The sequence below is a fragment of the Astatotilapia calliptera genome, chromosome 3 (genome assembly GCF_900246225.1).
Source record: "Astatotilapia calliptera chromosome 3, fAstCal1.2, whole genome shotgun sequence".
Classification (NCBI taxonomy): domain Eukaryota; kingdom Metazoa; phylum Chordata; class Actinopteri; order Cichliformes; family Cichlidae; genus Astatotilapia; species Astatotilapia calliptera.
In genome coordinates, this window is record NC_039304.1 from 18,920,459 (window position 1) to 18,938,192 (window position 17,734).

Here is a 17,734-nt window from a genome sequence, read left to right on the forward strand (position 1 = left end):
AAAAAGCAGCAGAAAGCTGAGACACAAAGCACATCCCAGTGAATCCCAACAAAGCCCCACCTGTACATGGTCTCAGCCTCAACGTCTCCGAACCAGACCCGCAGATTTGGAGTGAAGTTCTGTCCCGTGAGCTCCAGCATGGCGACATCCCCGCCGCCGTTTAGCTGCAGACAAACAAGATAAACAAACCTGGGATGTAGTGCAGGTGAAATGTCCTGTTAAAGGGGGGAATTTAAAAAAATCTAAACTGTCTCTTTTGTATACCTGTAAGCTCTCCACCACAGGCACCGGGGTGACAGGCGAGTGGACGGGGCCCATGCCCTCGTAGAAGGTGTATTCGGCCTTGTCTGTGCTGATGATTGTCCAGGAGGCGCCGTCGTTGATCATCTCCTTGTTTGGTTCCTTTGGGCATGGAGTGGCCTGGGGGGGGGAGACCCAAGACAACTTGACCAAAACATCTACCCACAGGAAAATAAGCCAGGCACAGAAGAAGAAATGAACTCAAATTCAATGTCAAGTCAGGCTGCCTGGAGCCTTTTTCAGAACGCTACAGCAATCATCCTCAGTCATCGGTGAATAGTATGATTGACTTAATCTGAGGGTGACACGACCGCGACCCTGAAATGATGCGTAGAGATATAAGAGTGACACTGACTTGAAACTGGATGATCCTTTCTTGGGAAAGGCACAGGTACATGCGCTCTGTGTCCTTCAGGTAGAAGGCACACTTGTGGAGCTGGGAGACGGGGTCATCGGCGTCCAGCAGCGCCGTCTGCTTGTCCACCTTCCGGATGATCTGAAAGGACATGAGAGGGGAACAGATTAGCCGACTGCACGATGGGAAAAAGGAATCGGGCAGGGTGAGCGTTGGAGAAAATTAAGTGCAAAAAACCAGAAAGAAACTGAATTAAGGAAAAAATGACAGTGATCTGGAAGCAAGGGGGAATGAAATGCAGGACTGCATGAGCAGGGAGATTAAGGAGGAGGGGGACAGGACACACAAGCAGAAAAGACAGAAGAAAAGAAAACAATGTCACGAGAAGTTCAGTCAAAACATGAGTAATACGGTACAAACATCAGGCTGCTGCTTTCAGAAAAACTCAGTATTAAAAAGGCTTTCTGCTATTTCACGGTCAGCATTTGCCAAGTTTTACCATGGATACGTCACAAAGGTAGGTTTAAATTTTATTAACTTAAACGGAAAAGAGGGGTCACTGCGTTTGGTGCCACTAACCTCTATGACCGCGGCCCTTTTAAGGAGTTATAAAACTCTCGGGAGTGATCTTTGACATCAATCTAACTTTTGATAAACAAATTAATGATGTTGTTGGAACGAGCTTCTTTCATCTCCAGTCACCTGCAAAGGGGAAGCTTTTCCTCTGGTTCAGAGACTTTGAGACTGAGCTATCCATGCCTCGATTTCATCTCGATTCGATCAAAGTAACGCTCTGTATTTGGACGTCAGTCTGTCACCGCTTTAGCCAACAGCAGCTGGTCCAAAACGCTGCAGCACGGTCATTAGTTGGCACGTGCTAGTGATACCACGTATTGGCTGTCAGTCAGTTTTAAGATTTCATTAGTAGCTTTTAAGGTCCCTCTAGAGCAGGGAAATCTGCTGAACAAATGCTCCTGTCTCGAGGTCCAGATTAAAACACAGAGGTGACCCTTAATTTGTCATATTTTAATAATAATTGAACATCTTTTGTAGTAGCCAGTTTATTCTAAGTGTGTTTGGAGCATAACGTGCCATCTTCAATATGCACGATGCGACGTGCCGCAGTGTTGCATGACTCATCACTGAAGAATGTGATTAATGGTTTCAAATACTGTTGTTTGGACAGTTTTTGATATGGTCTATTAAACAGCTCTCACATTTATTCGATATCAACGTGTTTCTCTTAGTCTTAGACTAGTTGGTTGGTCCAGTTCACGTTCATCTGACTCAATACCTTAAGTATGTTAACCGGGAAAGGCTGGATTCGTCCATCCTTGCATTACAGTTTCATATTGTGTCATTGTTGTGAAACAGTGATTGTTACCAGTCTGGGCAGGGCCATGCCGGTGACGGAGCAGACCAGCTTGACCGTCTGGCCGTAGTGGATATAACCGTCTCTCACAGTGAACTCCTCTCCTTCTGACTCCTCATCGTCCACTGCAAACACCAAGCACAGGAACAGGCAGTCAATGCTGCAACCAGCTGCCCACACGCACACGCTTTGGTTTATACACTAAAGCCAACATTCAATCTATCAATCAGCCCGTCACGTTCTTTGTCTGCGATGAATCACGTGTGTAATTACTACAACAAAGAACAAAGCTACGACTACAATGAACAGTGAGAGGGTGACATGTAGACAAGGCTGTCAAACTGCATCGCTGTTCTCATCAATGATCAGAAGCTTGTGTAACAGATATGAAATCTGATGGAGACTCACACAGGTGGATGTAGAAAGCGCCCCACTGTTGGGAGCTGGCGTGAAAGTTGCCACCCTCCACGTGTAGATACCGCGTGCTGACTGTTTGGGAGCGCAGTCGGTTGAACAGTGCCACCTTGGTCCCCGATGCAATGCACACTGTGGGCGGAGACGAAAGCGTGGAGACACGGCCGGTTACATAACGCACCAAAAACAAGTTGCTTTCAGGTCGGCGCGATAACAGAGAGATAAGACGTCTGCCAGCTGGCAGGACGTGTCCTGTGTGTAGCACAGGTGTGCCACATGTGACATAACTGGGTTACTGGACACTCCATTTTCACTACACTGCCCTCTGGTGGTTAGAAATAGTATTGATCGACTAACCGATTAGCTCAAAACACCTTGTTTTTAAAAAAATTACATTAAATCATAAAATTCTGAGCATATTTTAAAAAGTAATGAACAAACTAAGGCTATAAAATATGCAAGAATAAAACAAGTAGAAAAATGAAGTTAGAAGACAAATTCAAATATCATTTACATTTCAGAATATTCAGTGCAAGATGGAAACAATGCAAATTAGCAGTTTAATTTAGGCTTTGATCAAGGTTTTAAGCTTTTTCTCAATATCCTCACAATGGCTGTAAGAAAACCCCCACATGTGCCTTCTTATTGGCTCCCTAAAGAAGAAAAGAAATCAAACCTTATTCACTGTTAAATGTTTTGGTGCAGGAATTGGGGAGACACCCATTGGTGCTTAAATACTATGTCTTCTACGTGCCGCCTCCTCCTGTTTAACGTTCATCCAAGGTTTTAACCTCTGTTCTTGCCTTCACTTCTAGTCTTTTGTATCAAAGCAGTCTTTCTGCTTGGACTCTGGTTGGATTGTGGTTTCATTTACGCTCTTACTTCGTCTAAACACCCCCCCTACACACGCGTGTTAGTAAAGGCATCTTCACTCCAGCTGATCCATACTTTTACAGGGTAAGCGAATCTTAGAAGAGATACAACCAATCCAATGTTTTCCAGCTGCAGTGAGAATCAAAGTACTTTTCCCTGAGCTGCTAATGAAGCTCTGCTGACTCTGTGGTAAATCCAATCAAGTCTTCACAATAAAAGCATCCTGCCCTGAGTGTGAAGCAGCAACAGCGGGACGTTTTCAGTTTACATCGGCAGTAACTTACAACACCGACAGGCCTGAAAACGAACCATAAAATAAACCGCAAAAGTGCCGAGAGCCTCACAGAGAGAGCCACTTTACAAACAGACGTCAGGGTACGAGGCCGGCACGTCCGGGCCGTGGTCTGTACCGAATATCTTGAATGATTTTGCGGCTCGAGCAAACCAGAAGAGAGACCCGTGAAACGCTCTAGCTGGCTATGCAGTAAATCATGTTAAGCGCATGTTAATATGTTTAAGGCTGTTGTCAGGGTTTAAATTTACAGCTCTGGCAGACTGAGCTACACACTGATTTGACATGAAGAGTGAATCTAAAAGGTAAACACTCATAGCGAACCTCTAAACTTATCACAAATGACTCACAGTCAGCATTTTTGAGGGACTGCTTCTTTTTGGAGGGCTTGGAGATGACTTTGATCCTCTTGCTGAGGAAGACGCCGATGTCCGCGCTGTTGCCGTAGAACATCTTGACAGACAACATGAAGTGCTTTCTCTTGTCAGAGTCGGATATGTACAAGGTTTTGGCTGTGCAATAATTCTGAATGAGGAGGCAGAAAAAGAAAGACATAAACAATCAGATTCATTTCTGTTCATGCATATTAAACATATTAAGCACTACAGGAGAAAAACAAGCTCCAAATGTGCTGGAGGCATGTGACAGACTTCCTGTTTCTGTACTGCAGGGTGCCTGGAGGCTATACCGCACGGCTATGGCAGCTTCTGCTGAGTAACTCCATGTTCCTGTGCCAAGGTAAGTGACAGAGTGACAGTATGTGTGTGGGTGGGTGCGTGTTGTACCTTTCCCTCTAAGTTGAGCTGTTGCATTTCTTGGTCGCTGTTGCCGATGCCGATGAAGGCGCAAGGCTGCGACTCCTGGTCGGAGCAGCCGTCTCGCTCCATCTGGTCCTTCTTTTTCTTCCAGCCGCTGCCCATCAGGTACACACAGGGAGGAGGGCAGAAGAACCTGGAACACACGACACACGTGCAGCTATAAACGCCAGCATCTAAATCTTTAGAGGTGATGAAATAAATTTGTTTTTGTGGTGATTTTTTGAGACAGAGATTTGTTGAGAGTTGCCAAAAAACCTGAAGCACCAAAGCTCTTCTTTAAATGTTTCTGCCTTTTACTCTCGTCTCTGTGCAGATGATCCCACACTGCTTCAATAATGTTGAGGTTGAGCTCAGGGGAAGCAAATCCATGTCGGAAGGTGCTTCACTTTGCATTTTTCTACCCATGTATGCTTTTACTGCACTGGCAGTGTGTTTGGGATCACTGTCATGCTGAAAAATGAAGCTGCTGCCAATCAGATGCTTTCCAGATGATTTTACACGGTGGATCAAAATCTGACAGACACTTCCACTGAGTCCATGTCTGATGAGGCTTTAATGAAGAGCCACATGCATCTCTCAGGTCCTGTTTCTGGCAATGCCGGATCCCCCCCCCCCCATTTCTGAGTCTCATGACTTTCAGATACTGTTCATCTGCTGCAGGTGGTTTTTAGATCTGTTGCTTCTTTTGTCCTGAACTTGTCCAGTTTCCTCAATTTTAACTCTGGCTCGTTCCTTGATTTAGGGGCGTTTTTAGGCTGGAAGGAGTCATAGCTCAATGTTAAGTGGCTTAACAAGCAGATGATAGGTGTAAATATGGGGAAATAAAAGAGAGAAGAGGAGGAATAAGAGAAGGAACAGAAAAGACCTGAATGTGCACTTCCTAATTTGAACCAGAAGAGGGCACTCTTGCACCAAGCTCCAGCTGGAGTCCAACTTGGGTCAACAAGCTGTTGTGTACAGCTACAGTAAAACATCTAAAGGCTGTCACACTTCATTCTGCAGATGTTACCGTGATCGGTCCAGAACCTAAATGATCTGTCAAGAAACGAGAAGCAGCATTTTGAATGAAATCTAACTTTCCTTCCCCCATTTTTAAAAAGGTCCCTCATTTTACTTCTCTTCTCCTTTCAAACGCACGTTACTACTGTGAAAACAAGAACTGCCTTGAAATAACTCGCAAGTTCAGCTTTGTTAAAAGAGAAATCCACTCATTACAGAACGAGCACACACTTCAAATAAATTCATGTGCGTCAGTGTGGAACTGGAAAGCGACCTATTTCGCAACACCAGTGTCTGTCTCTGTGGGTGTTTGTCTACTTTCACCTCCTATAAAAAGCTCAGACAGCGAGAGAGGCAGCTTAGAAAGAGGGAGACGGCACATTAACATTCTCAGTGCGTCCACTTTTGGGGGGTTTTTCCTGGGGCGCTCTCTTGTTAAGGCACAAAAAAGGAGGAATTAAGCGGTCTGACGCAAAACATGAACGCAGCCTTTTGCAGGCCAGGAGGATGTTTAAACAAATACCTGCAGCTACATCCGAACACGGCCTTTGGGAGTTGCTTATCACCTGAAAAAGTTCAACCTCAATGCACAAAAGAGCAGCATTAAATATGTGTGACAGATGTGTTTGAATGTTTCTCTTCGCTGTCACTTTAACTGGATGAGATGGCTTAAAAAGTCCTCAGAAGAATTCGTCTCAACCTCTTTTCCTATCTCTCTCCCTCGCTCCGTCTTCTGTTGCGCTCCAACTCTCAGAGGTGTCTGGGAGTTGGCGCGCAACAGCCGATTTACCAAGAGATAGGCCCCGATGAGATCGCAAGCAGCGCTGCACCTTGGCCAAGAAACCGAGTGGTGGTGGTGGTGGGGAGGATAGGGGGGCTCAGGAGAGTTGCAAAATGAGCATGAGGTGTGGAGGAGCGCTATAAAAAAAGCTTCTAAGTGAGAGATAAAAAGGTGAGTGCATAGTTACAGGAAGGGCCCGAGGAAGATGAGCTAAGAGGAACAGATCCAAAAAAGGAAAAAAAAAAGCATGTGTTACGATGGCGAGCTATCACCCTGCGTTTAACCAGCAGCATCAGGTACGGCATGAAAATGACAACATTAGGTTGTCACACGTGCGCTCGCCCGTGAAAGCTCACACCGAAAGGCTTCACGGTGCTGCGAGACGCCGCCTCCTCCTCTTCCTCTTTTATTCTCGTAGCTCTCAGTCGCAGCTCCTTCTTCTTCCGGCTCTCTGTGGTTTTTAACGTGGCCTCGTGGAAAAGGTCGCCTCTCGCTTCCTTTTTTGACCTCCACAGATATCAGAGGTCAGAGGGGTCAACACAGCCTCTCAGCACAGAGGCACCGTGCTGAGGAATGTGCTTTCGCCAGACCCCTCTTGACTAATGTACACTACCTGTGTTTGCCACAATAGTTGAATATAGATTAGAGGATAGTATAAATGCCTCTGGGCCACAGGTGTCTGCAACCAGTGGGGACGGCTAAAGGGTCAAACAAACAAAAATATCCAAATTTCCTTTAAAAAAAAAAACAAAAAAAACAAACAAACTAAAATTTAAAAACTTTTTTTTTGTTGCTTTTTTTAACTAGATGTTAAACTGTGTCCGTTCTTTGAATTATTGTGATGCAAACAGATAAATAAGTGCTTGTAGCACGTTTATAAATAATCAAACTTCTGAGGAAAAATAAACTGCGTTTACAAGAACTGTCGGCTGATCGCAATCTAAGCAGCATTATCGCCACGGGCTGAAGACGAGAAGCCGCCAGCATCACTAAGGAAGTAAATTTAGCCAGCTGGCTACCAGAGATGGGCAGTAACGTATTAAAAGTAACTGTAATCTGATTACTTTTTCCAAGTATCGCGTAAAGGATTACTTTGAAAAAAAAGGTAATAAGATTGCTGTTACTTTCCCGTAAGCAAACTGCATTACTAAACAATGACTTTGTTTGTGAGAGTGTCTCACGACAATGACATACAAGTGTGCAGATCAACAATGCATAACATGGAGTGTGGGAGAGAGTACGACCATGCAGCAGGCTGAAAGGTCTATTGCTTTATAACATATTCAGGTTGTGTGTCATGTTTTTTTTTTAAGTAACTTAATCCACTAATTACTATTTTTAAGTAACTTGGCCAACACTGCTGACCACCCAGATCTCACCCACAGGCGTGTGTGGCTGTGCCCAGCGTATTTTTCTCACATCTTTTTGAGACACGTCTGCAGACAGTGAAGCTGGAAATTTGAAAAGTCTGTTTGTTTGTGTGGTGAGTCACACAATCTCAGAGTGTTGTTTATGATTTTAAGTTTGTAAGAAGGGGTTAAACATTCAGCAGACTGATGAGCTTTTAAAAAGGGCTGATCAGAGCGATTTACAGTCGTCATTTTATTCTTTGAAACCAAACAAAACCACCGAGCTGACAACTTAAAAACAGAAACCAATGAGAGACTGGATGATCGCAAATACACTCCATGGTGAAATCCATACAATGGCAGTGATGACAATAATGAGCATTTCTGGTCACGTGAAGGGCTATCCAGCGATCATCAGTTATTTAGTGAGACGTTCTCAAGGAGGCAGACCACTAAAATATTCAAATAAAACAAAAATCCTCCCCCACAAAGTCCTACGCGTCTAAACAACTGCAGACTCCAGGATAAAATGTAGCAGGGGCCGCTAAAGAATCAATTGTGTGATGTGTTACTGTGAGGGTGAAACACTGACCGGCATTAATAGATTTGCTTTAGATTCAAGACCAAAATCTTTTAAGGATTCCCAAAACCTGAAAAAAAACATTAGACAAGAAGCTCCCATTTCATACTGAACTCACCTTTTCTCATTGCCATAGGATTTCTGTGCAACTTTTGCGTGTAGGATCATGACAGTTTGGTCTCCTCGCTCCTTCAGGTAATTCCTCATCGCTTCTCTGCAGGAAGAGAAAAAAGAAGAGATAAATTAAACCAGCTATGTTCTAATCTGAAAGAGGAAGTGACGTGAGTGCAACTTCACAGAAGACTTAAGAGGAGGCCACCCTCCTTGTGCATACATGCACTTGCAGCGACCTCTGAAAAGCCAGAGCCTCCACAATATGCTTGCAGAGAAGCTGAGCTCTCCCTGGGTCCATCCGAGGTTTAAGGGGGGAGCAAGAAAACACCAGAGCCAAAAAAACAAAAACAGAGCTGAGCTCATCACCAAAGATTCCTCATGTCGTGTCAAAAATGTTGCAAGGGCCGAGCTCCGATTACTTCTGTCAACTCTGCCAAAACTTCTCACCTCCCGCTACACCCTCACCCCCCCCCTTCACAGGAGCGAGCCGAAAGCTTGCTCGACTGAGAGGCGCGGAGGTGAAAGATCGGGCTTAGACGCACAATTAAAGCACGTCATGCGCATGGAGAGCAACACACTTTGACCCGATCTCGCTACACACGCACAGATGTCAGTGACACCTGACACGCCAGGGGATCCTCACAGGGCTTCCCACTCAAACACGCACACACACGGCTTTTCACTCTAGCACGTTATACTAGGCCGCACACTCGGCTTAGACATGCCCTTTGTTATGATAAGCAAGGGCCCTCCTCAGTGTGTGTGCGGGACACAGGGGCAATCGGGGGAGTGGGCGATACAGAAGAAGAGGAGAAAGCATGATGAGGCAATTATTTTTCTGATTATTTCAGTCTCACTGCAACACTAAAAATCTGTTTTTTTCTAAATTACTGATCGCCAGCAGCTATAAATGAGACTAATAGAGGTACGATCCTGGAATTCCACACAGCCTGACATCACTTAAACACCACATGGAGAAAATGATATCAAGCCGGGGTGGACGGGGGAGTGCGTACGACTCCAGTTCGACTCGGTGGAAAACAGTGGTTTCGTTAAAACGTTGGACTTCTCCCCATGGATGCATTTAGAATGTGATTACGTTATTAAAGGACGTAACCCTTCTCTGGGAAGTGAATCGCTGGTGTCACACACACACACTCTAATCCCGCCGGGTGGAGTGGAGGGGGACTCCTGTGCTCAAAGCTCTGATTGATTATGGAGAGAAAACACAGTCCAGGCCTGCTGATGTCAGACCCTGCAGGGCACATGTCACACCTCTGATACGGCCTGTGACCTACTGCTCCCACAGGCAGGATGGCTGACACACACACACACACACACACACACACACACACACACACACACACACACACACACACACACACACACACACACACACACACACACACACACACACACACACACACACGATTAGGGCAGTTACCACTTAGAGCAGGGGTCCCCAATCCCAGTCCACGAGGGCAGGTGTCCTGCAGGTTTTAGATGTGTCCTTGATCCATCACAGCTGATTTACATGGATAAATTACCTTCTCAACATGTCTTGAAGTTCTCCAGAGGCCTGGTAATGAACTAATCATGTGATTCAGGTGTGTTGACCCAGGGTGAGATCTACAACCTGCAGGGACACCGGACCCCTGACTTAGAGGAAGCTTCTAAAAGATGGTTTGCATCTTATGCATGTCCTAAAGACCCTAAATAAAAACATTTAGATCAAGCCAAAAAAAAGATAAAGATATACAATTTGGAGCGACAAGTAAAATACATGAACAGTTTCAGTTTGGCAATCATGTGGCCCCCTAACAGCGGGATCTTAGCTTGTCTGCCTAGAGACTGCTCTGCAACCGTCTGCCAAACACCAGTGATGGAAGAAGAGTGTATTCACAGACCAGATGGTGAAAATCTCCGTGCGATTGTGTTGACTGATAGCAGACTGCCACAGTTGGCCGTAGTTTCCAACTACTCAGAGCTGTAGCCTTACTGCTGTAGTCAGTACATTTCAAAAGATACAACTTTTACTCTGAGGATGGACTTTACATTTCTGCAGGTTTTTAGTTTATACTACCGCTCAGTGACTTCATATGCTTACATGTAAACTACAGGCTGCTGTGGCGATCTGCGAGGGACCAACGCAGTCACAACAAGATTTTTGGTGCATTCGCCCCGTTTGTCATTTCACCCAGTGACAGCCAGCAGCCTCCAGGAGCCACTCCCCCACCAATCGGTGACCAGAGGACGCATCGTGTCCAATATGGCAGACACCTCGAGCAAAGTACACATGAGAAACTTCTATAACACAGGAACACAGCCTCTCTAATGGCATCTGACATTAAACTAAACCTATCAGTTTTGCATAACCTTTAAAACATCCAACAGTGTTAGCTTCAAGCACCTAAATAAATCAGAGAACATCTTTAAATGATGCTTTACCCCCATTTTCAGCTGTGTTTTTTTTAAAATCTTGGACTCACTAATGGAGAAGCTTTATATAAGTCACACTTAAAATAATCTATGTTTATCTTTAATAATGGTCTGGGTGCACACCCAGGCAGTTTTATCTGCCATCCCCCTCCTGCTAAACCAGCTTTCTTCTGATTGGCTGCACCTTGCAAACAGAAAACAATAGGTATAGGACCATGTAAGTGACATCATCTCTCACTGATCTCATACGGAGTCATGAGTAGAGAAAACAAAACACAAATCCTTGTCTTTGGGCTTACAAAGATCATCTATGCATGTGCTGACCTCCTTATAAGAGCAGCACGACTATAACGGTCCACTCAGACCATGCATTCGGTGCCATACTTAATGAGATCTTTGGGCTCCGTCACTCATTTTGAAGCTCATGTTGTCAACACTTTGGAATCAGTTCTTGTGCTCCTGACAAAAGGAAATAAAACACCAAATTAAAAAAAAGAAACGTGATATCAGCCAGCCTCAGATTCAGGGTCACGCTCATAAAAAAGGGAAGCAGTTTGATCAAATATTTAAATACAATGGCACGTAGTTACTGCACGACCACAAAATGTAATGCTAGTGTTTGTTAAGTGTCGTGCGACAGCCTCGGCTTGTGGTTGACACCGTTTCAGCGCTCACCAAACCCTTCCAGACCACTGTGGCTGAGTTGGGGAGAGACCATTCCCCATCAAGACACAAATGCTTTGGCACGATCGCGCTTTGACTCACAGCGGCTCTTTATGCATGCCGATTTTCACTTCAGAGCGCCTCCAAACAACCACTGAATAGATAACAAAGATGCACCACATGTGGCAGCAATCATGTGAAACTGAATATCCTATGATCAGATGGAAAAAAGAAAAAAGCAACAACACAAAAGTCCCCAACACTGGGTCCATCGATCCAAACTTGTGCTGTGTAGCCAAGCTTTGTTCAAACCCGCAGAATTTTATATGAAAATCTAGCGGGGAACAAGAGCTTTATAAAGATACCAAATGTCTCGAAGGATTTCGGGGGAGACGAGTATAAAATGATGCAAAAGACATAAAAAAAGATGACAGATGACTATCACGAGGCAGTGAACCAGAAACATCAGGACTTTACGCGGGAGCTGTGTATCAGAGGGGGAAAACCCTAAAAATGGATTAAAGTAGTATTTGTGCATTTGTTCTCTATATTGCACTGTTACGCTGTGCATTATTATTCAGTCTTCAGTAATGTGTCAACAGGGTTTTTCCTGTCACCCCACCCAAAACGTTTGGGCTTCCCCCCCTGAAGGAATACGGGTGTAATAAAAAAAAAAAAAATTTTCTTCTTACTGAAGCATAAAACAGACAATTCAGTATGATATTTACTGCCTAACATACATTTTGTTCCAAACAGAGGTGCCAGAAATATATTTTTTTTCTTTTATACACAAACAGTTATGCCCATGTGTGTATTAATAATAAAGACAATGGAAACGGGACATGCTTCCAAAATCTTTTTCGTGCTAGAAAATGCAGGTGGCAGCAGGAGAGTAACGAGATTCCCGTCTCTTAAATGACTCTTATTCGTACGTCTCGCATCGATATCGACAAAGACGCGGCTTTGATCTAACACATTCACCCTAACACGACAGGGCCGTCTTGAGTAATCATTTGTAGCTTATACAGAGTGAAACACGAGCGCACGCACGCCACACAGACTGAGCGCTGGAGACGGAAGGAGAAGTGAGAGAGACTGTGACCAGAATCAGCTCTACTTCCTGTGCAAGACTAGCACGCAGCAGATGCACGAAATTCCAGTGCAAATCAAAATACGAGTAAGACCAAATTTCAAAACATTACACTGTGTTCATTTGTATTTGAGGGATTAAAAAACAAAACTGGGGGTAAAAATAAATAAATAAATAATAAATCAGCCCTTCATTCATGCAGAGACAGGAAACGAGGGTCACTTCATTTAAACCGAGTACGCCCACATGTAATAAAACCAATAACCACAGATAAGAGTCTACATCACACACTCACACAGAAAAGTAACAGCATCTGAGCTGCAGGTTTAATTTCTGACGAGCTTTATTTAGGTCCAAAAAATGTGCTAAAAGGCAGTCTGTGACAGCGAGTGAAAAGAAGGAGGGAGGTCAGAAATAAAACGTGAGGGGAGGAGATCGGGCAAAAGAAAAATCGGAACATACGAAACAAAAGACGAGACGCTTGAGAGGTGAGACAAAAATGTGCCAGACAGATTTATAAAAAGAGGCATATCTTTAACAGCAGGCGATGTGTGTGTGTGTGTGTGTGTGTGTGTGTGTGTGTGTGTGTGTGTGTGTGGGGGGGAGAGAGAGAGAGAAAGGAGGGGTGAGGTTAAGTCAGGCTACAGATGCAGCAGAGCAGACAGGCATCTGCCCCGTACATCTGCCACAGCGTCTTCAGCCGAGCAGCACTGTCATAGGACCCCCTGTGAACACACTCAAACACACGCACACGAAGAGCAGAGGGGCGGGGCCCCATTAATACACACATGCGCGGTGAAACAGCTCAATTAAGATGATCAGACAGTAATTAGTTTGCACCTTGTGCATCACAAAAGGTAGATTACACACAATTGTAGTGTGGGGCTTTGGGTTAAAGCATTAACAATCAGCCACTTTAGCCTCCTTTTACAAGGCTAGGAGACGTGGCCTTCACACACACACACACCCCTCACTGTTTGATGTCTGACCTCCGGATGAGCCGTGTAAGCTCACGTGCACACACACACACACACACACACACACAAATGGAAAATTGCTGACAACTGTGGGATATTGCTACAGCTTGCACTCATCTCAGCTCTGATCATTTGCTACACGGTAAACAGAGTAAATCCTCCGCTTTGACATTTCTGCATCAATGACAAAACGTGAGAAAATTAAAATACGCAAACAGAATCCGAATTAAAACAGCACTGGTGTCGTTGCTTAAGTAGCGTCACCGATCACTCAGGAGAATATTGCAGTGGTAAATGGTAAATGGCCTGTATTTATATAGCGCTTTTAATAGTCCCTAAGGACCCCAAAGCGCTTTACACGTCCAGTCATCCACCCATTCACACACTGGTGATGGCAAGCTACATTGTAGCCACAGCCACCCTGGGGCGCACTGACAGAGGCGAGGCTGCCGGACACTGGCGCCACCGGGCCCTCTGACCACCACCAGTAGGCTACGGGTGAAGTGTCTTGCCCAAGGACACAACGACCGAGACTGTCCAAGCCGGGGCTCGAACCGGCAACCTTCCGATTACAAGGCGAACTCCCAACTCTTGAGCCACGATCGCCCATATATGATATGGCAGGTGTAATCTGATCCTAAAACATACAATCAAACAGCCAGATCAACCCACTGTGACCAGAGAAGTGAAATAAATAAATACCTGCTTTTTCTTCTAGTTGTAGCTGTGATTAACAGTTTGAAATGGCTCATTTATGCTATTGACAATACAGTTCCTGCAGATATGCTGGTATCAGCATTTATAACTGATGAATGGCAAAAATGTTAGGGAAACTGCTTTTGTTTTTGTGTGTCTGAAAGAAAATAAACATATTGGCCTATATCTTGAATTGTTAAAATCACCAAATATCAAAATCAGTATTGGTTTTAAAGTCCTTTAAGTCAAACTCTACGTGCCCATTAGACTGTAATCCCTTATGACTAATTTCCAAATTTTTATATTAGCAAATTTATACTTTTTAGACTGAATGTGTAAATGGATCCATTTTCTGTTGCTTTGCTTGTTATTTAAAAAAAACCAAACAAACAGTAAATTAGTTGCCAGTAAACTTGGCAACCCAGCCTGTATTCTCATGTTGAGTCCGTTTGTGTAAATTTGTGCAAGCGGATGTGTCTGAACCCTAGAAGTGTTTGTTCCAGTCGAGTAGCCTCCCTGACAGTGTGAACCTCTAGGACCTGGAGGTTCGGCTGCCATAAAAAGCTCCTGCGGGATGCTGCAAAATTTTAGAGCAGCACCCAAAGAAAACCTGCGGACGCGAAGACTCTACGGCAGATTGACAGGCCAACAAAGACCATAACCATAGTCACATGAACTAAACGAGCTCTGTTGTGCCTTTCGGCTGTTTGTTAAAGAGTGTTTTGTGTCGGTCATATTTCTGGCCATCAAAAACCATCAGACGAATCGAAGGGCCAGTGCGAGCCAGCGGACTGGCAGCACATGAATAAAGAGGGGGACACATCAAAAGGTGCAGGGGCCCCTTTTTCCAAAACCACGCTCGGCTGTTCCAAGCAACACGCAACCCCCTCATTTTCCCCGCTGAGTGCCACGCGCAAAAGCCGAGTGACACGCACGCACGCACGCACGCACGCACGCACACACAGTCTTTGTTATTCAGAACAGCAAACACCAATAAGCAAACAAGTGCGTGCGCGCACACACACAATCCCTAAAAAGCAACCCACATCATCCATCAACGGTCTGGATTCACCCAAATGTTACTCCAAGTAACTTGGAGCAAACTTAAGAAGAACTCAATAATCAAAAACTTGCAGTACGGCTCGTCAAAAAAGCTACACACAGTAAGACGAGTACAGCGCAGAGAGCGCACATTCGGACCGTGAGGCCTCAGAAAGGGTTATTTATTGCTTCTCTAGCATGTTTCTCCACAAACAACGGCAAAAATAGCACGGTTCATTTCAACACACGCACATTAAAACAGTCCCAAAGGAGGCGAGTCTGCAGAGATCTAAGTAATGAGCGATCAATAGCAGAACAAAAATGAGGTAATACAGCAAAGCTGGGGTCAACAGAAAGCAGCTGTGCAGGACTCCACAGTAAAGCTGCACATGTCGTACGCTATTGTATCAACAACAACATTGCAGCGGTTGTTATAGACGCATTTCTCCGCTTCTGGAAATCACAGCCTGAAATGAGCTCCTCGCTGCCTCAACAGATTTTATGTGGCAAACCTGCTGGTGAATATAAAATTATTAAAACGCTTGTAAAAATTAGGCGTGGAAATCGTAGTTAAAAACAAAAAAGTTCCTGTTAAAGAAAAAAGCGAGGTATTTATTATTCACATGGTGTCAGTTGGGGATGTGCCGGTGGACAATGTCGAGAATCGTTCATGTTAATAGTGACAGTTTGTCAACTAAGGAGGTTTTTTAACTAACATCCCCACCGATGCATCAAGTTGACACTGTCACATGATGAGTTTCATTTTAAACTGTTTCTGCAACGCCACAGTTACACATGTGCCCTCAATGTACAAAACAGACGGGTATGGGCGTGCACCAGCGCGTGTACAAAGTTCATGCTTGGACTTCTGCACGCTTTGAAGGTAATGTGCGTGTGTCGTGTGTGTGTGTGGGTGTAGTGGCTACACGGACCAATCATAATCATGATCTAACAAGAGAAAACAGGCTAAAGAAAGAAAAGAAAAAAAACTGGATAAATAAGCAGAACTAACAGTCTAAGTAAAAAAGAAAAGAGAAATAAATCACTTAATAACTTTAGAGCCTTGCAGCTGATATCCACCCACTAATGTAATCACCCAACACTAGGTTTGGGTGAAGTGATTTGAAGTAGCTTTAAGCTTATGTTTTTAAGAAAAAAGGGGAGGGGCGTGGAGTTAAACGACAGGGTGGGAAAAAAACTGTGTAGTTTTTGATGTTTTTTATTGCAAAGGTTTCTTTTTTATTGGTAATCCCAGAGTGGTATTAGTAAGCCACATATTAGGGTTACTTCAGAGGGTCTCTATACTTTCATTCTTTTGAGAATGTGTCCAAAATAGTAATAATCAAAACAAAATCAAATCTAGAAAACAAACAAACAAAAAAAGGTAGCAAATACCTTGGGGAGGGGCGGGTCCGTAGAATAGGTGTTCACAAGAACACAACGGCATACATAAACAAAGGAACACACAAAACCCAGCACTATGACAAGAAAACAAGCTCTAAAGGGACCACGAGTGCGTGTGCACACTCACCTTGTTAGGCGCTGTGGCTGAGGGCGCTCCCCGAACTTCCTGCAAAGACACAAAGTGAGAAGAAAACATGAGTGGGTTGGTTATCAACCACGAACACACGCACAGTAAACAGTGCATGGCAAAAAAACCCCAAAAAAACAGCACATGTACAAACGCACATAAAAAGCAGCGTGGCCTTGGCAGCGTGGCCTTGGCAGCGTGTAATGGCAGCGTGTTCAAACAGAGTCTGTGCCAAACGTCGCGCCGCTTGTTTGCCGTGAAAACACGACTTAAAGCGAATGAATTTTGTTCAAACTAATTGCCGTCGTGTTGAGACACGTTGAACATCAATGGGAAAAAAACCCCACTGGGTTCAGATCAGCTAATCGGTATATTTAGTATTACTACTGAATTTCAGAAACTCAAGTTCAGCAGCTGAACAAACGACGGTTCTTCAATAGCCGACGCACTCAAACAGGTGTGAAGGGTTTGAGATTACAGAGATTTTAAATGGTGCTCAGAGAAGCCCTAACCATATTTATCTGTGTGACTATAAGCTATAATCTTAAAACAACACATTAATTTAGCCTTGCTATCAATAGGATCTTCACAACACACACCCCAAAGACAAAAAAAACAAAAACAAAAGAAAAAAAACCCAACACACACACACACACACACACACACACACACACACACACACACACACACACACACACACACACACACACACACACACACACACACACACACACACGATAATACAAAAGCAGATTTCTGGCTTTGTGTTTGCAAATCTAAATTGTAAAACCTGAACAAGAACATTGACTTGATGAATTTTTTGGCAGTGCCTCCAATGCACTGGTGCTGAAGGCATATTGCAGCGATTTAAAAGTTACAAACCACGGGGACAGAAATTCTCATTTTTAAATACTGGTACTGCAGCAATTTAATTACTTCATTGGTATTTCTGAATTAACAGCAAAAGCGTGAATTTCAACAAGAAAACTGATCTTTTTAATTTCTCCTGTGAATGCAAATTATTCTAAAGTATTCAGAGTGTGCAAAAAT

At 44.2% G+C, this 17,734-nt stretch overlaps 1 protein-coding gene across 1 annotated transcript in view; it reads right to left on the reverse strand.

The window, feature by feature from the left end:
* The window catches only part of rbpjb (recombination signal binding protein for immunoglobulin kappa J region b), a 51,120-nt gene that overhangs the window by 4,283 nt on the left and 29,103 nt on the right, over nucleotides 1-17,734 (reverse strand). Inside the window, exons 2-10 of the mRNA XM_026162163.1 lie at nucleotides 16,685-16,723; nucleotides 8,252-8,347; nucleotides 4,392-4,557; nucleotides 3,957-4,131; nucleotides 2,436-2,573; nucleotides 2,040-2,152; nucleotides 656-796; nucleotides 265-420; nucleotides 61-164 (exon numbers count right to left, since the gene is read on the reverse strand). Coding sequence (XP_026017948.1) covers nucleotides 61-164; nucleotides 265-420; nucleotides 656-796; nucleotides 2,040-2,152; nucleotides 2,436-2,573; nucleotides 3,957-4,131; nucleotides 4,392-4,557; nucleotides 8,252-8,347; nucleotides 16,685-16,723 — 1,128 coding nt within the window. The remainder of the gene's footprint in view (nucleotides 1-60; nucleotides 165-264; nucleotides 421-655; nucleotides 797-2,039; nucleotides 2,153-2,435; nucleotides 2,574-3,956; nucleotides 4,132-4,391; nucleotides 4,558-8,251; nucleotides 8,348-16,684; nucleotides 16,724-17,734) is intronic.